This window comes from Natator depressus, chromosome 10 (assembly GCF_965152275.1).
Source record: "Natator depressus isolate rNatDep1 chromosome 10, rNatDep2.hap1, whole genome shotgun sequence".
Taxonomy (NCBI): Eukaryota; Metazoa; Chordata; order Testudines; family Cheloniidae; genus Natator; species Natator depressus.
The window spans coordinates 83472512-83498879 of NC_134243.1; the positions used below are offsets into that span (position 1 = coordinate 83472512).

A 26368-nucleotide genomic window follows, 5' to 3' on the forward strand; every position below is an offset into this window, starting at 1 on the left:
AAGGGAAAAGCAGCCCTCATGATTCACAAGCAGCACTTACAGCACTTCTAGGTGCAGGCTTGAGTCCCAGAGAGCCACAATTGGTAGTTCAAGCGTAACCTGAGTTGCTGGAGCGTGTACCTGGCCAGTGGTTCTTCAAACACTTTCAAACTGAAGGTTGCTTCTTTATCTGAGACCTTCTTGGATGCTCCCCACTGCACCGTCCTGCACCTTCCCTACGCAACAGTAGCACCTGGGTCCATGAAAAAGCTCTTTGTGCAGGATGAGGAAATGCCTAGTCCACACAAGCTGAGTAGGGTCAAAACTCACCCTGCCTGGTCTGTGACTTCATTAACAAACAAATCAACAATAAGAAACATCTAGCCCAAGCATCTCCTTCTAGGGACCCGGCTCAGCCCATGGCCTAGGACAGGTAGCCAACCTGAGTCTGGGAAGGAGCCAGAATTTACCAATATACATTGCCGAAGAGCCACAGTAATATGTCAGCAGCCCCCATCAGTTCCCCTGCTCCCGCTCTCCCAGGGCCTCCCACCCACTGGCAATCGGCGCCTCCCCCTCCCTCCCCTGGGAATGTAAAAGACGTTAACAGAGTCCAGGACCCAAGTCAGACAGAGGAATAGAAAGAACTCTGCTTGGAACCTTTGCCCACGGGACATTTTCCCCCATCCCTCAGAGTGCAGCTTTCGCTGAAGACTGCCAAGGCACAGCAGAAGCTTTTTAGATGGCCAGGCTGCCACTGATTTCAGGAGCACATGCTCAGGCTTGGAAGGATTCAATTTTTGTTATCAGTAAATGTTGGCAAACATCGATGTCACCGCACACCAACAAACCGGCAAACAAATATTTCCAGTGGTGATAACAGAAATGTACAGATAGGCGAAGTAAGACAAATGCTGCTTGGGAACTTCAGAGTCAGCTTGAAGGATATTTACTCTGTATGTTCTGACATATGATGCTGACAATTTGTGCTTTGATCGTTATAATGTTTTAACTTTTCGAATATCGGGGGCTACTGTCATCAAATAACAATTGTCTGATCCCCTCGACTTCGCACAACTGTGAAACTTTAAATAGATGAAAGTAAAAAAAAAAAAACCAAAAACCTTAAAAATAAATATTGATCCCACCCATCAAACCTGTTAAAAAAGAAATCAACTTCTGCCAAGCTGCTCATGCTCCACTGAGTACCTGCCAGCTGTGTCCCCTTCCTTTCGTCCAGACTGTGAGGTCACTGCAGAGTTCTGTGATGATACAGCAAAGAACCTTCTGAGCCACGCAGGGAACAAGGAGAAGCCAAGCTGGACTCATGAATCCTCAGGTAACAACTCTCTTTGTGGGGGTCTCCATTTCAGACTGACTTCACGCTGCTGCTTTCTCTCTCTCTTTTCAGAGCCCAGAGAGTGCTTCCCAAACCAAAGTCAGATCCCCATTTACGCTGCTTCCCCGAGCTGATGCCATTCGCTCCAAGCTGATCTACACCTTCTACTTGATCGACCACCTTCAGGGACTGAGCCATGCCATCCCACGGCACAATATCAAGGATTTCCTTGGTAACAAGCCACTCTCACTATGCCAACAGCTGGGGTCCTGTGAGAGGGTGGAATGAATGAGGAGCTCAGACACCTCTCAGCATCTCACCTTGAGTGCTTCTCTTTGCCCACAAACCACGTGCAGGGACCCCCACCCCCCAGCAACATGCCCTATGCTTCTCGCTCTGCTGGGCAGGCCTGCCAAGTTTCTCCATGCTGACTGGGTAAGCTGAGGTCACTGGAGAGAGCTCTGGGCACTGAGGGTGGTGAGCCCATCTTTCTCCTAGGGTTTGACACAGTGCCCACACTGCAGAATCAGAACATACGGGAGTTTCTCTCCCCAGGAGCAGGATTGCTGACATTAACCTAGCACTGACTCCGGAGGAGGTGTGGGCTTCACAGGTACGGTTCCTGGAGGTGCCAGCCTGATTTGCTTCCCTCCACATCCTAGCTGCAAATGGCTATGTGACGTGGCTGGGGCTGCAGCTGGGCTGTGGCTCTATACTGGGCTTTGGGTGAGTTGTCTAAGCTGCTCTCCTACCTGTATTTATTCTCCACAACTGAGGCAGGAAAGGCCTAGATCCTCAAAATGAATGGACATGGATGGACGTTAGAAGCCTACATACGTTTGAGGATCTGGGCCAAAATGTGTGTTTTTCTGCACCCATGCAGCTCCCCCAGGGGTATCACTCAGCAGTGCAGGCAGGGGACAGGCATTTTCACCCCCCCTCCTTACTGACTGAAACGCTCTCCTGCTGGGGACAGGTCTAGCTGTGCTGGACTCTCTGGCTCCTCTTCCTCCCTGCATGTCCTCCAGGAACCCCCTGGGAGGAGTTCTGTGTCACTGTTCCCTACAGACCCCAAGAAGCAGAGGAAGCTGATGCTCACAGACCATAACCAGCTGGTTCGTTTCAACATCACCCCAGTCAGGAACACCATCATCACCCCAGAGAAACGCCTGCGTAACCGCATCCAAGTGCGCTGCAGCCGCTGGCCTCCCCTGACCATGTGGGCATCCTGGGTCCTGAACAGTATCCTTTGACAAGTCAGGACTGATGCTGCCATCGGGCGAGTAAGGGGGTCTGGTATGAAGAGAAGGACAAAATAGTCCCTAAGTGTGATAGACAAAATCAGCTGGAAGAGAAGTAATGGAATCCCAGTAGCTTGGGACTGGACAAAGCGGAGAGTTGACCAGCAGGGGGCTGGATAAATTTTTCCATCTCTGTATTCTGTGGCTCTAGTTGTCAGTGCTTCCCACCTGTACATAAGGTCCGATTTAGTGGATGAAATCTGAATTGTTGCCTAATGAGGAGTGGGGTAGGTGCCATGAGGAGGGTGGTCAGGGTAGAGAAGGAACAGAGGTAAAGGCCAGGAAATGGGCGCTTCGAGGCTCCAAGCTACAGGTGGATGGTGGTTTCTCCACATGCCTTTCCTCTGACGTGGGTAAACAGCTCATGACCTCCTGTCTACCGGTTCAGTGGCTGCGGCGCATTGTTGAGGGTGTGTTAGGATGCTTGTGCTGGTATTTGGGCTTGGTGGGATGCTGTACTCCTTTGGGGGTTGTGTGTGGAGCTCTGGTACTTCAGTAGTAGAGCTGCTCTGGATACTACCCATTGTCTTATGAGTTCTCGAGTGTAGGTGCCCCAGCCCCTGTGGAGTCTGACAGAATAACACAGAGTTTCCCGCATATTTCTCAGCGAGAAACCCCAGGTACCATCTTCAAAAGCTTCATCATCTGTCTCATCTTCCTGAACATGCTGGTTCTTATGATCAAGAGCGGTGAGAGGGAGACGGGGCCGCTGTGCGTGTGCAAGTAGTGCCAGCCTGGCAGCCTTGGGGGCAGAACCCCTCTGTGCCCAAGCATATATAGTGTTTGTGGGCTCAGGCCCCTGCAGCCTGCCTCCAGAGGCAAGACAGGGATCTTGGGGCAGTCTATAATTGAAGCAAGGGGCTGCCAATGAGAACCAAGTTATGGTGGTTTTGTGGTGTAGGCACCTGTCCATGACATATTGAATTCAGAGCACCATCTAATTTCAGCTAAGCCACCAACTAGTCATCAGATGGTGACTGCTCTCCATCACCGCTGCCCTGACCTAGAGTCAGTGACGTAAAGGTGGAGAGCCCAGAGCCCATCACCAGTCTCTAGGCAACTCAGCCCTCATTACTGGACACCAATTCCTTCCTCAGGCTCATTCCCCTGCTCAAAATCTCACCTCTCCCAGCTCTTCCACTCCTGGCTGGTGCTGTCTCCCCTCCACGTCCCTATCTCCCACAGGGCTTAGGCACTCAGCCCCCACTGTTCTTTTCACTAGGGCTATGTCCTTCTACAGTGCTCCACTTGTTATAGAGTCTCTGGTACCTGGTAGAGATTGAAGTCCCTGCTCCAAGGAGGCACAATCCAAGCTTGGGATGACTGAGACAGAATGTTGGGGAGGGAGTTGCTAAGGCCTCTCCTGTGCCCACCTCCCCCAAGAGTCCTAACATCTCCAGTCTCCACTAGCGAGGAGCCGCTTCCAGGGCCAGAGGAGGAGGACTTGACTGTGCTAAACATTAACAAGCAGGGTACCACCGCCCCTAGCACCTTAGGAATGTATGTACCAGCAACGTGCGTCCTGTACAGTCTGCCCCACAGGGCACAGCCAGCAAATGCCTGTGAGTTCCCAGAGACCAGTTACTCAGTGCTTCTCAACTGGTGCCCTCCCCTGCAGCCCTCTGACTCCAGGTCCAGCTTTGCCTCTGAGCATGGCACGATCCTCAGCTGGGGCTGGACATGTTGAATAGTCAGTGATACACACGGAGTTTCTGTCCATCCCCCCCTTCATACTATTTCCCTTCCCCAGTCAACACTTTGCTGGAGCCAGGCTTCAACAACTGTCTCTTGTGCTTCCCAGAGGTGATGAACAAGATGGATGTCAGCCTGGTGAACCTGAAGCTCGCCTTAGAGGTGACCGTCTGGGTCATCCTCCTCATTTTTATCATGGAGATTTTGCTGAATTGGATTGTTAGTTTCAGAGGCTTCTGGAAAAGCAGCTGGAATGTCTTCGACTTCAGCGTTACCATAGTGGTGAGAAACACGGGGGAGTCTACAGGGGAGGGGAAGCAAAGGGCAATGCATGGACCACAAGACTAGCTCCCTGTTGCTTCATCACCTTGGGTAGCCTTGTGTCCAGAAAGTTCTGGTGGGACTCGCAGTTCAGGGGACTTTCTCAAGGGATCCCAAAGCAGGACAGAGACTGCTCCTCTTTGGCTACTCAGGCTCATTATTGGTCATGTATTGTGGTGCCCAAATGCTTCAGAACTACCAGTGGTTTTGTGATGCTTACATCTGCCCTCTAGGGAGTTCCAGTCCATCACCAAGTTCCAGCATCACCACTTTGGGCTATGTGGTGTCTCTTCTGGCCTCAGCTCCTGGAGTCATGTGATTGTGAAGCTCAACTTTCATTATAGGCAAAAAAATATAAAAGGGAAGTTTCTGGTTAGGAAGAAAAAGCTGGAAAATGTGACCCCTAAAGGCTCAAAACTTAGAAAGCAAAGACAAGACCCAGAATTTATTATTTTTAAAGCCATGATTCTGTGGGCACTGACTCATGCGTACCAAACCTTGAGGGAAGAAGGCTGCAATGCAGAGGGGTGGTAGTGGGTTGATGCCCTGTTAAGTAGCTGCGTGGGGGTGTGGCTTGGCCTGACTCTGCAGGGCAGCATAACCTGAACATGGTCATCTTGCTGCTCTGTTCCCTTGGCTCATAGTCCGTGATCCCCGAGTTCCTGGACATCGTTGGCGTAACCAACAAGATAGCTGCCATGAGTTTCATCAGGGCCTTCCGCATCCTCCGCACCTTAAAGCTCTTCTCCAAATTCCGGCAAGTTCGGGTGATCATCCTGGCAATAGCAAAGACCTTGAAGGTACAAAACCGGTGAGGTGGGGGCACGCTGAGACAGGTGCCAGAGCTGGGGGGGGGGAGCTGCATGTATGCCAAACTCCTTCCTGTTGGTTAGTCTCCCAGCACTCAGCCTTGCCCTGGGTACATAGCACTAGCCTCCCAGCACTGCCACCTGCCCCCATTTACGGAACCCCAGCCCCTAATGCTCACACACTGATGTTAATTTTTAACAGCCCCCCCTCCCCCCCAGCCACAAGCCCTTGGCTGTACCTGCCCTGTTTTGCTCCTCGCTGCTGCAGGCCTTGGCCTAGCCCACCCCCTGTTGCTGAGCAGCATCCTTGTTGTTCTATGTCTAATCTAGACTGTAAACTCCCTGGGCAGCATCAACCCCCAAGCTCCCCTCAGCCCTGGCTCCTCTCTGCTTCTCCCCTGCCCAGGCCATGACCTTCATCCTGCTGCTCTTGCTGGTTTTCTTCTATGTGTTTGCTGTATCTGGCATCTTCTTCTTTGAGAGCTACAGTCGGTCAGACCGCACCGACCTGGAGTTCAGCATGTATTTCAGGTACATCTCCTTGCTTATGTTAGTGTAATGCCCCATCACCCAGCAGCAAGACACCCTCGTCCCTCTGGTCATGGGGGGGGGGGGGCGGCGCACTGTTCTACTCTTTCACCTTTCTACTCCTGTTCCTCAGCTGGGTGATCTCACAACCTCTGGGAGGACATAGGGCTGCACAGCCAGCTGGAAGGAGTGGAGCAGTGGGGATGCAGGTGGCCCTGGGCTGGGGAATACATTGACACTTTACAGCTTGACACTGATGGGTGCTGGGCTCCAGGGGGACACCCCCAAGGCCTAGCAGCTGCCAAAAGCTGGGCTTTGTGCTTGATGGCACCCCCCTCCTCCCTCGGACTCCAGTGCCTTCTCTTTGATGTACGTATGTGGTCTAACTGTGGAACTGCTGGATGCTCTTGGAGATGCTGAGGACAGTTGTAGTGCCATGTAGCAGTGATACAAGGCTGCAGCTCACAAGCCCTGGCCAGTGTTTGAGTTGGACCATGTTAGTCTAGACCTCCCTCTGACGGGGGCCTGCCTGTTGTGCATGGCAGAATGCTGGGGCCAAGCAAACTGCTTACCTGAGTGTCATGCTGTCACCTTCCCAGCATAAGGGCCACAACTAACTGATGCCAGCCCCCTCCTCTGCAGCATCCCTGCACTTAGACTCAGCCAAGAGATCACCAGCAAAGCAGCGGGTGGCCCTGAGCCAACTTGGACCCCACAGGCTCAATAGGCCTCAAGGTCAATGCAGCATGCCCTGAAGCTTTTCTCTGCCCACAGGGATATCCCCAACACCTTGGTGACACTGTTCATCCTCTTCACCATGGATCACTGGTATGCCCTGCTCCAGGACACCTGGAAGATACCTGAGATGAACAAGGTCATCAGCAGCCTCTATATCATCCTCTGGCTGCTGATTGGATCCTTCATGTTCAGGAACATCTTTGTGGCAATTATGGGTAAGTGCCTGGGCCCCACACACTGCCCAGGCCACAGGAACCCTACAGCCTCCCATGCTGGCACGTGGTGGGGCTCTGACAGTCCCCATGCAAAGCCCTCTGCCCACAGTGGCTCCCTATTGCTACATCTAGTTCCCCTGCAAAGCAAAGTTTGGGCCCTTCTCAGCTTCCGGTGGTACCTGCTTCAGGCTAGTGTGGGAGGCTTCCACCTTATAAACTCAGGACAGGTCTTGCCCCTGTCCTTGCAGACTCTCTGGACAACTAGAAAACTCCTAGAATCACAGCAGGACAGGGACTACGCATGGGAAAGCAGAGTAACTGGTGGGTGGGGATTGTGATTTGGTCACACCTGTTTAACTGAAACATCTGAGAAACCAGGAGGACTGGTGCCAAAGGTTCAGTACCCCAGCCCTCTGGTTTAGGGCTGAAGGAATCCCCGTTCAGCTCTCTGGTACTTCAAGGAGACCGTGAGCAAAAAGAAGGTACAATTTGATGTTCCTATGGTAAAAAGACAAGCAGAAATAAACCCTGTTTTGAAAAATAACCTTCTGGCTGCTGCCCTAGATCCCAGCTTACCAGGTATAAAGTCTAGTGGGTTCTGTATAGCAGTGGCACACAGAAAGGTAACAGTCTGTAGGGAAGCCTTCACCCCCCACTGCTCCTTCTAAGAGCCTCAGGATGCCCCAGGGCTTAATTGGGGCTCTGGGTTTGTCAGTGACTAATTTCCAGATGATCCGGAGTGACCTGGCTGAAGAGGTGAAGCAGATAGAGGCCCAGAAGAAAGCAGATTTATTTAAAACACAGATTATAGAGAGGTGAGCGAGTACAGCACCCACCACACCTCGGGCTGATCTGGGGACTATCACACCATCTAGTCTGCAGCCCAGGCCACTGCCCCACCCCAGCCACTACCACCACACCAAAGTATGACAGCCCTCAGGAGATGCAGCTGTCCTGTACCCCAGCAGAGACTGATGGGCACCAGTGCCCAAGGCCCCTGCAGTGGTGGCAGGTGATTATGTGAGGTGGTTATGGGGTTGAGGGTGCAATCCAGACCAACAAGGGATTGAGTCACTACCTGCCCTATAACTCTGGTGTCTCAAATTCTTTGCTACTTTAACTCCCTGCCCGGCATGTTCACAGTCAGCAAAGCAGGCAGGTCCCATCCTGAGTGTCTGTGTGCTTCATAGCCCTAGTCCAGCAGGTCTGACCCCAGCATCCTGCCAGCCACACTCCAGTCACAGTCCCCGCTCTCTACCAGCCTTGGGTGCTACTTGCAGAGTGATGCCAACACACACCCACTCCTAAATCTTCCCACATCCATGTGCTCTGTAATGTCCAGTGCTCACCTGGACAGGTCAGATAATATGGCTTGTTTGTTCCTCAAGACACAAAAAAGCATCACAGCACATTTACTGGGATAAATACACACACTGCTACATGCACAGCATTGAGTTGGTTTACAGTAAAAATAAAATAAAAATCTATTAACAATAGGTCCTAGGATCAATGATGCCAACAAACAGGAATAAAGTTAAAAGGGTTACAACACACATCTAAAAGTCTCAGACGTAATCTAGCAAGCTGCAGGCTTTGTTCAAGCTGTTGTCTCTGACCAGTCATTCATCTTTGCCACCATGGCTGGCTTTCCCTGTCAGGACCTTCCACAAAAGTACCAGGTGCTGGTTTTCCTTGTCTTCCTAGGTAAAAGATCTTTGCCTAAGAAGGTTTATCACCTACACTTAGGCTATGTCTACACTGGCAATGGACCGATAAAACTTTTGTCTTTCAGAGGTGTTAACTCTTCCCCTGCCTGAAAGACAAATTTTGGCATGACAAGCACCAGTGAGAACAGCACGTTTTAGGCAGGGGAGTGCTCCTGCCAACAACAGAAACGCTGCTTGTTGGGGGTGGAAGTTTGTCAGCAGGAGAGCCGACAAACAGCAGCTACACTGCACGACTTTTAGCAACACAGCTGTAATGACAGCCATGTTGCTAAAAGCTGTGAGTGTAGACACAACCTCAGTTCCCAGAGACTTCAACCCCTGTTTGGCTGAAGGGCCTGTCTTTCTAAGCTTGCACAAGTTCTGTTCCCCTGAGTCTGTCCAGTGACACATGCCAAAGATGGCATCTGTCCGTGCTTATAGCTCCTGAAGTTCTTTGTTTCAAGAGGCAGATGGTCTCATGCTACTTCCCCCTTCCTGTGGGCTTCCCACCCTCTGCATGTAAATGGGGCTGCCATTGTTTTGAGACAGGTGCCTTCCCTTGGTCTGGCAGGGACCCTTTTTCTCTCTGGTTGAGCACAGACTTAAAGCACAATATCATTAAGTATCCAGATTCCTCATACAGGGTTAATACAGACATCTCTCAATGATATTACTCACCAGTGTGGCATCAGCTTCCAGAAAAGCCCTCACTTGAGACACTTTTGTAATACAGTGATACTGCATTCAACCAGCTGATTCCATGGCTGTTCATTCAGGCTCTTTATAGACCAGTAAATCTTTGCAATGGACTTTTCTGAGGTCACCCCTCAAAGTGACGTTCATTCAAGCTGAGTAAGGCAATAGGGAGTCTGGTGGTGAAGGAAGCGCCATGCTCTTTCTTCCTCCAGGGGGTAGCTTAATAGCTTTGTCTACCTAATGTGTAAAAATGGACCTTCATTCTCCTTGCCTGAAGACCAGGCTGACACATTCCTCTGTTTAGGGCAGACTCCCCCAGCATGCCCAGTTTAGTCATAATTGCAGCACATATCCATAACTCTCAATCCACACCATGTACATACTGATCAATAGCATTCTTGTGATGTAAGTTAGTAGTTCTCAAAGGATAGGGTACAAAATGTGGCTTGTGAGATATTACAATAGCATGTAGGGTGTGAATACCGGGGGGTTACAGTCAGAGATATACCCAGATAATCTGGGCAACTGACCCACACTCTCACGCTGCAGAGGAAGGCAAAAGCCCCTTGTCACAGATCCACCAGATTGGTGCTATGCCCCCAGCTTTGGAACAGTCTCTTGGAGGAGCCCCTTTGGTGAGCCAGACCCCCTGGGGGTTTCACTCCGCTTTCAGGGTCAGCCACATGCTCTCACCACCTCCAGAGACTGAGCCTCTGGGGCTCCATCCCTCCTGCTTCACAGCAAATCCAACTGCAACAGCCTGGCAGAGACTTGCCCACTCTCCAGGGACTAAGCACCTCGCCCAATGGCTGCAGGGAGACACATGCTGTGAAAACAGGTTTATAGTCACCTGGACACAATCTAGGAAGGCCTTCGGGCAGCACAGAGAAATGAAGGTCCATGCTGGTCAGCCTAGAGCACTTCACCAGCCCCACTGCTGTGAAGCCCAGTTCATGCTTGGTCTCTTCCTGACTGCCTTCCTTAGTTTCTAAGTGAAAAGCCCAGTCCATATTCCCCCACTTTCCCCTCCGCATCCTTTGTTCCCTCTGATGGGTTAGAAACCACCTTCTAATTTCCAGCCTGAATTTGTTCTTGTGCCAACATTGTCCTTTAGCGTCAATAGCCCTTCACCCTCCCTGGTGCTTATCTCCCTGATGTATTTATAGCTAGTAGTCATAGCCCCTCTCTGCCTTCATTGTGCCAGGCTAAACAAGACCAGCTCTTCCAGTCACTTCTCATAAGGCAGGACCTCCATTCCCCTAGTAGCTCTTCTCTGCATCTGTTCCAGTCTGAATTCACTTTTCTTGCCCATGGGTGACCAGAACTGTACACAGTGCCTCATACACTGGCATGAATACTTCTCTCTCTGCTGGAGACATCTTGCCTGCTAGGAGCAGATTTGCGTTTTTTGCAGCGCATCACTGGTAGCTGATGCCTGATCACAGGATGACTAACACACCCAGCTCTCTCTCCTCCTCTGCTGCTGCTTCCAACTGAGGTCTGCAAAACTTAGACTTTAAGTGCATGACCTTGCACTTTGTGCAAGGCGGTGAGCTCCCCTCACAACCAAGGCCACTGCCCCATGGCCTACATCCCTCCTGCTGGGGGGCGGGGATAGGGATCTCCCGACACAGCCAACATCCATGCCAGGCACCCTTCCGCTCCCTGCTGGGAGCGACTGCACAGCCCGTGCTCTCCCAGGGCAGCCCCATGTGGGTTCTCTCACTCCTTGGGTTGGGACCCTTATTAATATCTACTTTTTGACTATGTAGGAGACACAGCCAGCCCATCTCAGCAGACAGTCCACAGATGCCCTTGGTGAGCATGGGTATCCATAAGCATTAAGGGATGGCAATGATGGGTAAGTACCTGAGGAACCTGTCCCCCAGAGCAGTGGGTACAGCCCCACTGCATTCACCACAGCACCCTGTCCTCAGAAGGGCAAGGACTGCTGGGTTGGGCCTTAACTCAGAATTCAGCCCTGGGCACAGGCACCTGCCTACAATACAGGGCTCTGCCCCTGCATCCATGCCCACCCTAGCTGGACTTGGACAGCTTGCCTGCCAGGCCCTTTATTCCAGGCCATGCTGTGGCTGACCTGGATCGCCATCCGTGGCAGGGTTTAGAACCAGCAGCGTTTCTCTCCAGCGCTATGTTGGGTTCCTCTCTCTTCAGCAGGTCTCAGGCTTGGAGGTTTGCCCAGGAGCAGAGGCAGCCCCTAGTGCGCAGCAGCCGGAGTACATGGTGGTAGCAAAGCAGAGTGTGAAGGACTGTAAGTGCACATGCCCCACATAGGGCAGGGGGAGCGTCCGCCTAGCTGCAAGAGCCTGAGCAGAGCTATGCTGAGCTAACTCGGCTCCTGTTCTGCATTTCATTGTGCTGGGTAGACTGCAGTCCAAGGGAAACCCCTTCCTGGGAGCACCAAACCCAAGGCCTTGGGTGCAGGGGCAGAGAGCAGCAGAAGGGAGGACCACAGCGAGCCACTCTCCTTCCCCCAGCAGCAGGAGCCCCTGTTCCATGTGCAAGGGGAGGGGGCATTAGAAACAGAAGGGCCCTTTCCGTCCCCTCACAGCAGGGCAGGAGTCTCATACCACCATGCAGGAGGTGCATGGAAATCATGGGGGGGGCGGGGGGGGCTTTGTCAGTCCTGAAGCTGCAGCCTTTGCCTCTGCTAGTGGCCTGGGAGACGTACATCCACCAGAACCTGCAGAGCCTGGTGGGGGTCAATGAGGATGGGTGGGTGGTGTGGCCCAGCGACTCCCTCTTCCGCTACTTTGAACTGCTGGAGCAGCTGCAGCACAACCTCGAAGAGCGCAAGAGGCTGCAGCTTTATGCAGGTGAGTAGGAGGCAAACAGCGTGGGGGGGGCAGGTTCCTGAGCACACAGGGGAAGACATGCTCCTTCTCCTCCTTTGGGACACTGCCTGGCCTTCTTTCTGCCTGCAGCATTTCATTCTTCTCAGCCCCTCTCCCACCAGCAGCAAAACAACCCCCCAGCTAGGGAACAGGGCTCCCTGCAAGTCAATTTCCATGTCCCAGGCCTGCTCCCTCCCCAGTTTGCTCTTGGGGCAGGGCATGCTCATTGCTATTGACCAGGAAGGCTAGTTGTCCCCCATTCATAACTAGGTGCCCAGAATGGAAGAGACTGTTCTGGGGGAAGTCACCTCAGGGCAGGGTCTGCTGTGCACATAGAGCCCACTGCCTTTGCCCCATGTCCTGGCACCAGCACCCCAGCATTCTCCTAGGCTGAACCGCATTGAATTGCCTACCTCTTCCATTTATTTCTCTGACCCCCCTGGGATGTGTAGGTCCTCCCAACTTGACACAGTGGTTACATGCTCAGATGATGCTATCTAGCCTCAGCTTCCTGTCAGGCTGGTAGATCAGCACCTCTCCACCCCTGCTGCTCAGCACAGCTGCACAAGCGGCTGAGTGGCTCATGCCCCTCCAGGATCACAGCAGCTCTCTACCAGCAGAAAGCCGCTAGCTGCAGAGATCTGAGCACAGGAGTGGTTGGCCCTTGCCATTCTGCAGGACTGTCTCCTCCACTTATATAATTCGCTACAAGCTGATCAGCCCCTATGGTTGGGGGAAAGTGCCATTACTTTACCAGCAGCAAACAGCCAGACCTCTTCTACCTTTCTTTCCTACAGTCATGGCCTTATTAAACATGGAGGACAAGTAAGGAGCCATGTCCAAGGGACTCCGTGCAGCAGGAGAGCCCTTCCCACAAGGGGAGAAGTCAGCACCACTATGCTACAGAGAGAACTACAGAACTGCCAGCAGGAACAGCTGCCCCAACTCCTCCCTCCCCTGGATTTCTGCATTCCCCCTCCAATCCCCACACCAATCCTGTTGCAGGCTCAAGGCAGCTGGCCTTAGAGGCAGTGTTTAAGACCTGGGCTAGATTAAATAGGAAGTAGCTGACCTTAGTATTCTTGGCAGCATGGGCTGATTACACCACTGATTCAGCCTTCCTCCCCAGGGGTCAGCCCCCCATTCCCTTCCCTTAGCTGTGGCTGCTCCCCCCGGCACTGCACAGCACAAGTGCCCCACAAGCCTGCCTCCCTTTTCCCTTGGGGTGCTGATGAAGGCTAACTGCACCATGGTTGGCATGCTGGAGCTGCTGACCTTCAACAAGGATGCTGGGTCTGGGGCAACTCAAGAACCAGCCTCCAAGCTGCAGGCCTTGCCCAGCCTGTGCTACATAGTAGTGCTTTGGGGAGGGTGGGGAAGTGCTTCCCCTCAGCTCTCTGCAGGAAGTGGCCAGCAGTGGCAGATAGGGAAGGGATGGCAGAGCCTAGATTCTTTATAGATCCAGTTTACAGGATTCTCATTTGCTCTTGCCCACGGCAGCAATTCCTTTGGGGTCACCCATTACTGGTGCCACCCCCGTCTGCTAGCATCAGGAAAGCAAAGAGGCATGGGCTAGAGGTCAGCACTGCTACTGTGGGAAGTGGGGCTCCGTTCCCAGTTCCTCCAGGACAGGCTGCAAGATCACAGGGAAGTCTCCCCATCCATAGAACAGGGTTAAGGCCCAGCTCACAGGAACACAGATTGATTCTTCAGCCGGAGACCAGGCTTGTCTCAAACTCAACCCGGGCACTGCATTCCCTGCAGCACCTGGGTTGTGACCCTGGGTACTGCCCAGTGGCTGCCTGGGGGAAGCATCTCTTCCTCTGGGGGATGAGCCATTGTGCCCGAAGAGCAGTCCTCTGTCCTGGGCACAGCCCCTGCCACCCAGGTCCACAGCCTAGCCTGCCTTCTCCTAAGCCTGCAAGGAGCTGGCACTTCACTCTCCATTGCTCACCAGAGGGCACTGCTGCACCAAGCAAGCCTGGCCTGAGAGAGGGCTGTTCCCATCCCCTGCCCCAGGCTGCTGCCCACAGGGCCATAACAGAGTATTGTCCTGCCCTCCCTCATGCCAGGCCCCTTCTCCCTGCATTCATAGAATATCAGGGTTGGAAGGAACCTCAGGAGGTATCTAGTCCAACCCCCTGCTCAAAGCAGGACCAATCCCCAATTAAATCATCCCAGCCAGGGCTTTGTCAAGCCTGACCTTAAAAACTTCTAAGGAAGGAGATTCCACCACCTCCCTAGGTAACACATTCCAGTGTTTCACCACTCTCCTAGTGAAAAAGTTTTTCCCTAATATCCAACCTAAACCCCCCCCCCACTGCAAGTTGAGACCATTACTCCTCGTTCTGTCATCAGCTACCACTGAGAACAGTCTAGATCCATCCTCTTTGGAACCCCCTTTCAAGTAGTTGAAAGCAGCTATCAAATCCCCCCTCATTCTTCTCTTCTGCAGACTAAACAATCCCAGTTCCCTCAGCCTCTCCTCATAAGTCCTGTATTCGAGTCCCCTAATCATTTTTGTTGCCCTCCGCTGGACGCTTTCCAGTTTTTCCACATCCTTCTTGTAGTGTGGGGCCCAAAACTGGACACAGTACTCCAGATGAGGCCTCACCAGTGTCGAATAGAGGGGGACGATCACGTCCCTCGATCTGCTGGCAATGCCCCTACTTATGCAGCCCAAAATGCCATTGGCCTTCTTGGCAACAAGGGCACACTGTTGATGCCTATCCAGCTTCTCGTCCACTGTAACCCTTAGGTCCTTTTCTGCAGAACTGCTGCCGAGCCACTCGGTCCCTAGTCTGTAGCGGTGCTCCATGGTGCTTCCTTTGCTCCGCTCTCTGCGCCAGGCTGGGGCAGCAGTTTCAGGGCTGACTCTGGCCCTGCTCAGCCACCACACTCCAGGGCATCTCACAAGATTAGCTCTCTGCCTTTCCCATGCAATGGAGATGCACCCCCACACACAGAAGGGCACGCCCCAGGAGCCTGTCTCCTGCCAGAACCTGGACCTCCCCCAGCAGGGAGTAGAGGAAGCTGGCTTTCCTGGGCGCAGCAGAGTCTTTAATATAAGCCATACAATTTCCACTTGTAAAATCAGTACAATAGCCGTTTAAAAGGATAAAATGGAGGGGCTGCTGTGGTGACGGGGGTGTTCACGAAACATTGGAGTGATCATGATCAGGCATTTACACATTCACCTCACCTGCCGGCCCAAGTGCAGGCATTACACTCATGAACAGCATGCTGCTAAAGTATTAAGCCAGGCCCTACTCTGACTCCAGAGCAAAAACCAGGCTGCCCTGAACCCACCCCCAAGATCAACCCACCCCTAAAACTCTGCCCAAGAGGCATCCCAGTCCATCTCCAGGAGACACTGGTAGCAGGGGCTGAACCTGCAGCTGATGGTTTCCCAGGCCAGTGCCTGCCGCAGTACATGTGAGTGCAGCCAGCAGCTGCCCAAGCAGAGCCAATGGCATCAGCCCAGGAAGCGCAAGGCAGCCATGACTGAGAAGCCCAGCAGCATGGAGAGCACTTTGGGCAGGCGGCACTTCGGGGAGTTCAGTTCATGAGGCAGGATCTCAAGGAAGGTGATATAGACAAAGGTCCCTGCAGCGATCCCTTCCAGCAGGCACTGGGCCATGGTGCTGCTGGGGCCTGGGTTCTGCATCATCACAATCCCCACTGCGATGCCAAGGGGAGACATGAGGGCAAAGGTGCCAATCAGAGCCACAAACCAGCAGGCGGGGACCTGGCTCTGGAGCAGCAGGAGCGAGAGGCTGACAGCAATCACGCTCTTGTGCACCACGATGGCGATGCAGATCTGCAGCACCTTGGACTCCGTGTCCTGCAGCCCCACGGCCAGGCCCTCGAACAGGGAGTGCACCGATAGAGATAGGAAGAGGACAAAGGAGCGGAAGGACGAGTGGGCTGGGAAGCCTGCAGGCAAGTGAGGCACACCCGTCTCCACCACCCACTCACCAGTGTCTGCTGGCTGAGGGGTGGCCTCCCTACAGGAGAGGAGGGGGGTGGCCTCCCCTGACCGCCGCTCACTGCAGTCCAGGACCATGTGCTCGATTATGAGAACCAGCAGGAAGCCAAGAGTCAGGACGAATTCAGGAAAGGGAAAATCCACCTGGGGAAGCAGAGAAAGCATTAGCCCGAGCAGAGGGCTCCGGACCCCCAACCCAGCAGAGACGGTGGAGATGACCCCAGGGCCAGCTGGTGGGGCTGCAGCTGGGAACCGGGAGGAACAGCAAGCCCAGCGGGCCCATCCCAGCGCTATTCGGGGAGGGGGCCGCGGGGTGCCCTACCGTGATCTGCTGGCTCCGCAGCTCCTCCCGCATGTCAGACAGAGAGTCAGGGACGATGTCCAGCAGGCAGGTGGCCAGGAAGATGCCTCCAGCCACGCAGCCGACAAAGCTGCGCCACCGCCCGCGGATCCCTGCTCCGGAGAGGGAACAGTCAGCGTGGCAGCCCCCCGGGAGACCCCGTCCCGCGGGGGGGGGGCAGGGTCCCGGCATCCTCCCTTCCCCCTCCCCGGCCACTGGGAGACCCCGTCCCGCGGGGGGGGGGCAGGGTCCCGGCGTCCTCCCTTTCCCCCCCCGGCCACTGGGAGACCCCGTCCCGCGGGGGGGGAGGGTCCCGGCATCCTCCCTTCCCCCCCCCCGGCCACTGGGAGACCCCGTCCCGCGGGGGGGGAGGGTCCCGGCATCCTCCCTTCCCCCCCCCCGGCCACTGGGAGACCCCGTCCCGCGGGGGGGAGGGTCCCGGCATCCTCCCTTCCCCCCCCCCCGGCCACTGGGAGACCCCGTCCCGCGGGGGGGGGGGCAGGGTCCCGGCCTCCTCCCTTCCCCCCCCCCGGCCACTGGGAGACCCCGTCCCGCGGGGGGGGGGGGCAGGGTCCCGGCCTCCTCCCTTCCCCCCCCCCGGCCACTGGGAGACCCCGTCCCGCGGGGGGGGGGGGGGGCAGGGTCCCGGCATCCTCGCCACTGGGAGACCCCGTCCCGCGGGGGGGGGGCAGGGTCCCGGCATCCTCCCTTCCCCCCCCCCGGCCACTGGGAGACCCCGTCCCGGCATCCTCCCTTTCCCCCCCCGGCCACTGGGAGACCCCGTCCCGCGGGGGGGGGGGGGGGCAGGGTCCCGGCATCCTCCCTTCCCCCCCCCCGGCCACTGGGAGACCCCGTCCCGGCGTCCTCCCTTTCCCCCCCCGGCCACTGGGAGACCCCGTCCCGCGGGGGGGGGGGGGGGGCAGGGTCCCGGCAGCCTCCCTTCCCCCCCCCCGGCCACTGGGAGACCCCGTCCCGGCGTCCTCCCTTTCCCCCCCCGGCCACTGGGAGACCCCGTCCCGCGGGGGGGGGGGGGAGGGTCCCGGCGTCCTCCCGGGAGACCCCGCACCCACCCGCGCCCCGCAGCCGCCCGGGGAGCAGCCCGCAGAGCAGCGGCAGGAGCAGCAGCCCGAGCAGGCAGCCCAGCTTGGCCGCCAGCAGGGACCGCATGACGCCGCTTCGGGGCTCGCGGCCGCCCGCGCGAGCTTTAAACCCGCTCTCCGCGGGACAGGCCCCGCCCACAGGGCTCCCGCCCCCGCACGCGGATTGGCCAGAGCCGCAGAAAGGGGAGGAGCCTTCACGGTGAGGGGCGGGGCTTGCGCGCAGGCGGGCGCGCCCCAGGGTGGCAGCTGGGCCAGTTCCACGTGGTCGGTGGCGAGCGGAGGGGGCGGGGCCTGAGGCTGCTCCGGGGCCGGACCCCCGTTCTCTGCGGGCCCCGGGCTCTCCTCCCCTCGCTGCTCCGAGCTCGGCTCCCTCCAGCCGGGGAGGGACGAGGGGCTGAAGGTGCCTCCTTGTCTGCGCTCCTGGGGGGCTGGGGCTGGCGCCTCCCTGGGAGGGGGCCGCCTCTGTCTGCTCCCGGGCTGGGGTGGGCTGCAGAGCTCCTGGTCCCCCGCGGTTCCTGTTCTGTCCCCTGAAGTGGAGACAGGAAGGGAGGTGCCCGGCAGCCGGCGGAGGGAGGGCTCATGGGCCTTGGGGCCAGCGACTCTGGGTTCAGAACCTGGCCCTGGCGTCCCTTCACTGCTCTCCAAGGGCTGGTCATGTGGGTGGGTTCCTGGGCCGTCTGGCAAAGAGGAGGGATGGGAGAATCTAGCAGCAGAAGTTTTAATGTCTCTCAGTAAGTCTCACCCCCTAGCTGCAATCTGCCGGCCAGGCCCACCCTCCTCTTTCAGCCACAGGGTAGACAGAGGATTTGCAGCCAGGGTGTGTGTGCAGCACCCCTGAAAGACCAGGACAGCAAGGCTCCCCCTCCCCTGTCACCGTCTCCGGGCTACTGCCCCAAGACTGGTCAACACAGGGGGCTGCAGAGATGTTCTGAGCCCTCACAGGACACCTGTGTGCCATCCTGTTCCAGGGAGATGCCATTCCTGGTCCCAGCTGGTGATCCCCAGCGGCAGGCGGGGTAGTCGCCATGTAATCCTGGTGCAGCAAGGCCGCAGACTAGCTTGATGCTGCCAAAGCACCCGCGTTTCCCTCCGGTCAGCTTTGACGCCACAGCTGTTGGCTTTCACTCAGTGCTCTTTTGTTCTCAGATCCTGGGACAGGAGTAAATAGGGGCCAAGCTGGCTCATTTTACATCCCTGTCGTAGCCTGTTCTGTCTTGTTCTGACAGGTTTCAGAGTAGCAGCCGTGTTAGTCTGTATTCGCAAAAAGAAAAGGAGTGCTTCTGGCACCTTAGAGACTAACCAACTTATTTGAGCATAAGCTTTAAGCAGCTTTAGGGCTTGTCTACACACGGTGGGCTGCACCAATTAAAAATGATAGTGGTGTGTGACGTTGTGAGTGTAATATAATATCTCACTGAAAGGTGACAGGGTCAGAAAGAGTTAATTAACTCACAGACTGACCTGAGCCATGGCTGAACCTTAGAGACTGGTTAGGAAGAGATGGAAATGAAGAGAGCTTTGAAATGCAGCCTGCATTGTTAGAGACAGAAGAGTAGATAGAAAAGGAGTACTTGTGGCACCTTAGAGACTAACAAATTTATGGTGTTACCATACACATTGTAACGAGACTAACAAATTTATTTGAGCATAAGCTTTCGTGAGCTATGTAGCTTACAAAAGCTTATGCTCAAATAAATTGGTTAGTCTCTAAGGTGCCACAAGTCCTCCTTTTCTTTTTGCGGATACAGACTAACACGGCTGCTACTCTGAAAGCTGTAAGGAGAATGATCAGGTAAGGTGTGAGCTGTAGCTCACGAAAGCTTATGCTCAAATAAATTGGTTAGTCGCTAAGGTGCCACAAGTACTCCTTTTCTTTTTTCAGGTAAGGTGAGCTATTACCAGCAGGAGAGAAAAAAAACCTTTTGTAATGATAATCAAGGTGTGCCATTTCCAGCAGTGCGGAACAGTAGGGGGGGAAATAAATAGTTTTACTTTGTGTAATGACCCATCCACTCCCAGTCTCTATTCAAGCCTAAGTTAATTGTATCAGTTTGCAAATTAATTCCAATTCAGCAGTCTCTCGTTGGAGTCTGTTTTTGAAGTTTTTTTTGTTGAAGAATTGCCACTTTTAGGTCTGTAATGGAATGACCAAAGAGATTGAAGTGTTCTCTGACTGGTTTTTGAATGTTATAATTCTTGACGTCTGATTTGTGTCCATTTATTCTTTTACGTAGAGACTGTCCAGTTTGGCCAATGTACATGGCAGAGGGGCAATGCTGGCACATGATGGACCCATGGAAAAGAAGCCCTTGAGGAATTCCATCATGATTTCAACAATTTCCATCCCACCATCAACCTCAACCTGGACCAGTCCACACAAGAGATCCACTTCCTGGACACTATGCTGCTAATAAGCGATGGTCACATAAACACCACCGAATACCGGAAACCTACTGACCGCTATGCCTACCTACATGCCTCCAGCTTTCATCCAGACCACACCACACAATCCATTGTCTACAGCCAGGTTCTACCATACAACCGCATTTGCTCCAACCCCTCAGACAGAGACAAACACCTACAAGATCTCTATCAAGCATTCTTACAACTACAGTACCCACCTGCTGAAGTGAAGAAACAGATTGACAGAGCCAGAAGAGTTCCCAGAAGTCACCTACTACAGGACAGGCCCAACAAAGAAAATAACAGAACGCCACTAGCCATCACCTTCAGCCCCCAACTAAAATCTCTCCAACGCATCATCAAGGATCTCCAACCTATCCTGAAGGACGACCCGTCACTCTCACAGATCTTGGGAGACAGGCCAGTCCTTGCTTACAGACAGTCCCCCATCCTGAAGCAAATACTCACCAGCATCCACATACCACACAACAGAATCACTAACCCAGGAACCTATCCTTGCAACAAAGCCCTTTGCCAACTGTGTCCACATATCTATTCAGGGGACACCATCATAGGGCCTAATCACATCAGCTACACTATCAGAGGCTCGTTCACCTGCACATCTACCAATATGATATATGCCATCATGTGCCAGCAATGCCCCTCTGCCATGTACATTGGCCAAACTGGACAGTCGCTACGTAAAAGAATAAATGGACACAAATCAGACGTCAAGAATTATCACATTCAAAAACCAGTCGGAGAACACTTCAATCTCTCTGTTAGTCTCTAAGGTGCCACAAGTACTCCTTTTCTTTTTTCAATCTCTCTGGTCACTCGATTACAGACCTAAAAGTGGCAATTCTTCAACAAAAAAAACTTCAAAAACAGACTCCCAAAAGAGATTGCTGAATTGGAATTAATTTGCAAACTGGACACCATTAAATTAGGCTTGAATAAAGACTGGGAGTGGATGTGTCATTACGCAAAGTAAAACTATTTCCCCATGTTTATTCCCCCTCCCCGCCCCTGTTCCTCACACGTTCTTGTCAACTGCTGGAAATGGCCCACCTTGATTATCACTACAAAAGGTTTTTTTTCTCTCCTGCTGGTAATAGCTCACCTTACCTGATCGCTCTCCTTAGTGTATATGGTAACACGCACTGTTTCATGTTCTCTGTGTATATAAATCTCCCCACTGTATTTTCCACTGAATGCATCCGATGAAGTGAGCTGTAGCTCATGAAAGCTTATGCTCAAATAAATTTGTTAGTCTCTAAGGTGCCACAAGTCCTCCTTTTCTTTTTGCGGATACAGACTAACATGGCTGTAACTCTGAGAAGAGCAGATGTTTGCTCAGGTCTTGTGATGTCAGCAAACAAGTCTTGTCTATGGCTGTAGCTTTGATTCAAAGACCAGAAAAGGAATATTAACATTTAGGCAGATACTTGAGTGACATAGTATTATTGTCTGTATGTCTCTTTGAAGGTTGTGGTAACCTGTGTCTGAACTGTTTAACGGATAAATGACCCTGTGCTAATTGCCAGGATGTTTGGGAGAAGGAAAGTGAAGCCAATTGTTTTCTCAGGCCAAGAGGCTGCAGGAAATGTATAAAAACCTTGGGACACGATCCATCTTCATCTCAGATCTGCTTTGGGTTTCAAGAGGGGGAACCTTAAGCCATAAGGATTGAGATCCCCAGTCACTGACTGGAGTCACCCTTAATATGGACATTGGACTGTAACCCATGGACTATTTCTAAAAGGACTTTTGGCAACGACAAGCTCATCTCTGCCGTGTATCTGAACCTCAAGAATTGAACTCGAATCTGTCTGTATATTGATCTTTTAACCAACACTCTCTCTCTTTTCTTTTTTAATAAATGTTAGTTTAGTTAATAAGAATTGACTATAAGCGTGTATTTGGGGTAAGATCTGAGTTATCATTTGACCTGGGTCTGGGGCTTGGTCCCTTTGGGGTCAGGAGAACCTTTTCTTTTATATGATGAAATAAGATTTTCAGAATTTATCATCCTATGTTTGACGTGTGTGTCTGGCTGGAGGCCTGCGGCTGGCTACTTTAAGGGAACTGCGTTGTTTGGACGTCTGAGAACCCAGGGAGGTGCTATAGAAGCTGTTTTGGGCTGGCTGGGTAAATCTAAGTATTGGAATATCCACCACCGTCTGGGGTTTGTCTGCCCCATTCTGTTTGCAGTTCACCCGGATTGAGTGCCCTCAGCTGGCTCCCACGGGCAGCACCGTCACATGATGCAAAAATTTTGTGTGGACAAGGCCTTAGTCTCACCTTGCACTGGCAACCCTGGCCACTGTCCCCCAGGCCTCCAATCACCTGTGTTGATGTTGACCTTATCTGGCGTTTCCTTTACTCTGTCTTTTTGTGAGAGATAGGTGATCTCATGCTGTATGCTTGAGTGGGATGGGGGGAGGGGTGTCTGCTGTCTGCGTGCACAGAGTTATAGGGAACAGAGAAACTGAACCAGTGTATCTGCCTGTGGGGTGGGGGGCAGCTGAGGTATTTCTGCCTGCTGCATCCCTGGAGGAGTGTGAGGGAGAAGCTGTCGGGGCTCTCTGCTCATGATACTTTTGAGGTAAGGGTGAGCAATGGGAGCAGTTTTCATGTTAAGGAACATTTTGCTGCAGGGTTCGGCTTGAGAGAGTCACATGCAGAGCTGAAAGGAAAAACCACTGTGTCCTGTGAGCTGGGGAGGGAGCAGTGAGAAGTCACGTGGTGGGGTGCGTGGCAGAGGACCGGCAGGGAAAAGGAGCCAGAACCCCCAAGTTCTGGAGGGGCCATGCCCTGGACTCCTGGGTGAGACCAGTCAGTCCAAACTCTCAAGGGGCTGAGTCTCTTAAAGGTGAATGTCAAACACTTCAGGAAAACCAGTCTCTTCCTCTGCTCAGAATCCAGTATGTGGGATCTGAGTCCATTTCCTTGGAGTGACTGTGACTCACCTTAACCCTTCAGACTCTACAGACAAGAATCTTCCCTGAGCAGCTTCTGACTCCCAGCCCCCTAACCCTAGCCATGGGGCCCAGCCCTTCACTAGGATATTTGTCAAGGTAAGAAATTCCTGCTCCTTGACCTGTTTGCCCATTGCCATTGCAGAGGGAACTAAATGGTCAAACAAACCCCAAACATGAAATCAAGCAAGCTAATTATGAGCTAGCTATAGGGTTGCCAATTGTCTAATTGCACAAACCCAAACACCCGTGCCCTTCCCTGAGGCCACGTCCCCGCTCACTCCATCCTCCCTCCCTCCCTGGCTTGCTCTCCCCTGCCCTCCCTCGCTCGTTGCTCCCTCTCCCCTGCCCTCCCTCGCTCCTCGCTCCCTCTCCCCTGCCCTCCCTCGCTTTCACGGGGTTGGGGTAGAGGGGGATGTAGCTGCTTTTATTTACTTCCTTGCTTGTCCGAGCAGCTGTTCACGTCACCTGCCCAGGAGGGAGCTGTGAAGCCTCAAGACCTACCTTCAGTCACCTGGACTAAGCTTGCCTCCCATTTTGTGCCTACCCCTCTTGCTCCTGCTTGGCCTGGAAACAGGTGTACCTCATTACCAGTTCAGGCCGCCAATGGGGGTTAGTATGCGTCACGGAGTCCCCGGGCGATGCTCTGGAACTGCTCCCTACGAAGCCAGTCAGGACTCTGGGGAAGTCTCCTTTCCGTGAACAGCCTGTCTGCAGGACACACAGCTCACACAGCTTCCACCTTCCTGGGTCTGACCTCGGAGCATTCAGCCTCCTCTGCCCCCTGTGCGCTTCTCACAGCGAGTCCGCCCAGGTGGGGTCCTGGGGAAGCCAGAGGGTCCTGCACCCCAACTTCACAGTCAGACGGGACTCTCAGCCAGCCAGTAAAACAGAGGTTTATTAGATGACAGGAACATGGTCTAAAACAGAGCTTGTAGGTGCAGAGAACAGGACCCCTCAGCTGGGTCCATTTTGGGGGTCAGTGAGCCAGACAACCACGTCTGCCCTTCACTCCATGTCTCCAGCCAGCCCCAAACTGAAACTCCCTCCAGCCCCTCCTCCTCTGGGCTTTGTCCCTGTCCCGGGCCAGGAGGTCACCTGATTCCTTTGTTCTCCAACCCTTTAGCTCTCACCTTGCAGGGGGAAGGGCCCAGGCCATCAGTTGCCAGGAAACAGGGTGTCGGCCATTCTCTGTGTCCAGACTCCTGCACACACCTGCCCTCTAGGGCTCTGCAATGATCATACACCCTTATCCCATCACCTAGATACTTAAGAACTGCCTAGGGTAAACTGAGGCACCCCCACACTATTCAGAGGAAACATTAAGAACAGTCCTACTTCGTCACAGTATGTCAGATTCCTGACCATGTTCCGCAGATGAAGGCAGGGTCCCATGGCCAAGTGGTCCAGAGTGTCTGCTGTCTGGAGCCTGGCTGCCTCCCCAGCTCGTCCTGCTGTTTGAACGTGCCACATAGTGAGCTCCTGCCCCTGAGCTCCTGCCCCAGGGCCTTTCCAGCATGCGGAACTGAGCTGAGATGTAAACACTCACCAGGGAGAAGCATGTGGGCGGGGCAGTGCATGCCCCAGCGTGGGCTGTAACCTACCATATAGGACTCACAGTGCCCAGGCAGTGGGCAGGTAAAGACCCGCTGGAATGCAGAACAGCTGTCCTCTGGGCCTGGAGGTAGAGGGTCCCTTTGTCCTGCAGATCCCTGCTCTACCCAAGGCTGCTGGCTGGGACCCCCAGTTGTCAGGGTGACTGAGCCTGGCCTGCTGGGAGAAGGCAGGCAGCTGCCCCATTCCCAGGACATTTCAGTCTCCTCAATTATTTTGCTGGTGAATGGAGCCGAGCAGGCCGTGGCCCAAGACATCAATAATGGAGCAGGCTGGCCATTGTTCACGGGCAGAGGCGTCCGGGCTGGCGGAGATCAGCCAGGCTATGCAGGGACAGGCCTCAGGTTACAGGCTCATGCCAGGGGCTGTCGGAGCAGAGACCCAGCACAGTGTCAGGTGTGGCGCCCCAACGCTTTGGCAGGTCAAATACATCGATTGTGCACAGCTTCTCCGAGTGCTGAGCCCAGTGTGGGGCTGGGCTGCCGGTACCGGGGCTGGGGGGCTGGGCTATGGGGACAGGGGATGGGCTATGGCTACAGGAGGGGCTGGGAGATGGACAACTGGTACAGAGGTGGGGGAAAGGCTCGGTCTCTATCAGTGGGGGAGGGGAGCAGTCCGTATGGGAGGGTGGGGGCTTGGTCTCTATCAGTGGGGGAGGGGAGCAGTCCGTATGGGAGGCTGGGGGTCCGTCTCTGTCACTGGGAGAGCAGAGCAGTCTGTATGGGAGGGTGGGGGGGTCGGTCTCTGTTAGTGGGGGAGGGGAGCAGTCCGTATGGGAGGGTGGGGGCTTGGTCTCTATCAGTGGGGGGAGGGGAGCAGTCCGTATGGGAGGGTGGGGGCTTGGTCTCTATCAGTGGGGGGAGGGGAGCAGTGAGCCCAGTGAGTCCACATGGGAGGGTGGGGCATGGTTCCTCTCAGTAATGGCAGAGAAATGTCAATGGGGCACAGATCCTGCAGGCTATTCTTCCTTCAGGGGTCAGGAATTGGCTAATGGGGGTCACAGCCCTTATCTCTGGGGCTGTGCTGCTACCCTGGCTAGGAGCCAAGTTAGCACCTGCTGCTGTCCTGTGGGTGGCCCCAGGGGGCAGGGCGTGCTCACCCTTCCCCCTGCTGCTGAGCCGAAGGGGCTCTGGCATCTCCCTGCCTTAGCCCTGCCGCTTCGGGTTCTGTGCAAAGCTGTCAGATCCCCGTCTGGGCACAGAGCCGGAATGGCACTGGGCAGTCAGAGGAGGGCATGCCAGGAAGCAGATGCACCTTGCTCTCCCCTCCCCCATCACCAGGTAAGGTGCGTCTGCCTCCTGCAATGTGCCCTCCTCCTGGTGCATGTTGGCCCTTGGGCTGACTGGACACGCGGCATTAGCTATTATCATTAATGCCGGTAGTCCTGGAGCACCGAGAGCCAGCAGCCAAGACTGGGCCCATGTTGCCGGGGGCTGCATGGACCCGACTGAGATGGGGGTCCCTTGGTGCTGGGGGCTGCACAGTCCCTGGCTGAGCTTGGGGTGCAGGGGGCTGCACAGACCCTGACCGAGATGTGGCCCCCGTGGTGCTGAGGACCATATTGTGGCTTTTCACGTCCATTGATTTCAGTGGATCTGGGCCCAAGTGACTTTCCAAAAGCTACAAGGGGAGTCTGTGCCAAAGACAGGAAACAAACCCAGATCTCCTGAGTTCCAGCGCAGCCTCCGGCGCCTGCCCCTTTGCCCTCGTGCCCCTGGCAGTCTCTGGCGTTCCTCCCCTCCTCTCCCTGTGAGTGGAAAGTG

The 26368-nt window shown here is 54.4% G+C and overlaps 2 protein-coding genes across 2 annotated transcripts; one reads left to right on the top strand and one right to left on the bottom strand.

Annotated features, from left to right (window-relative positions):
* Positions 1-1306: 1306 nt before the first annotated feature.
* Positions 1307-13028, top strand: CATSPER2 (cation channel sperm associated 2). The gene is given in 12 exon segments (XM_074964527.1): positions 1307-1318; positions 1391-1550; positions 2387-2560; positions 3240-3308; positions 4421-4593; positions 5277-5432; positions 5848-5972; positions 6744-6922; positions 7638-7741; positions 11500-11596; positions 12000-12161; positions 12977-13028. Coding segments are annotated over 12 exon segments (1443 nt in total). The 3' UTR covers positions 13009-13028.
* Positions 13029-15654: 2626 nt separating this feature from the next.
* On the bottom strand, positions 15655-17692 carry LOC141994611 (zinc transporter ZIP1-like). The gene is made up of 3 exons (XM_074964852.1): positions 17578-17692; positions 16490-16620; positions 15655-16311 (listed from the first exon to the last, which is right to left on the bottom strand). The coding sequence occupies exons 1-3, from the start codon at positions 17672-17674 to the stop codon at positions 15655-15657; spliced, it is 885 nt and encodes a 294-aa protein (XP_074820953.1). The 5' UTR covers positions 17675-17692.
* Between the last annotated feature and the right edge of the window lie 8676 nt (positions 17693-26368).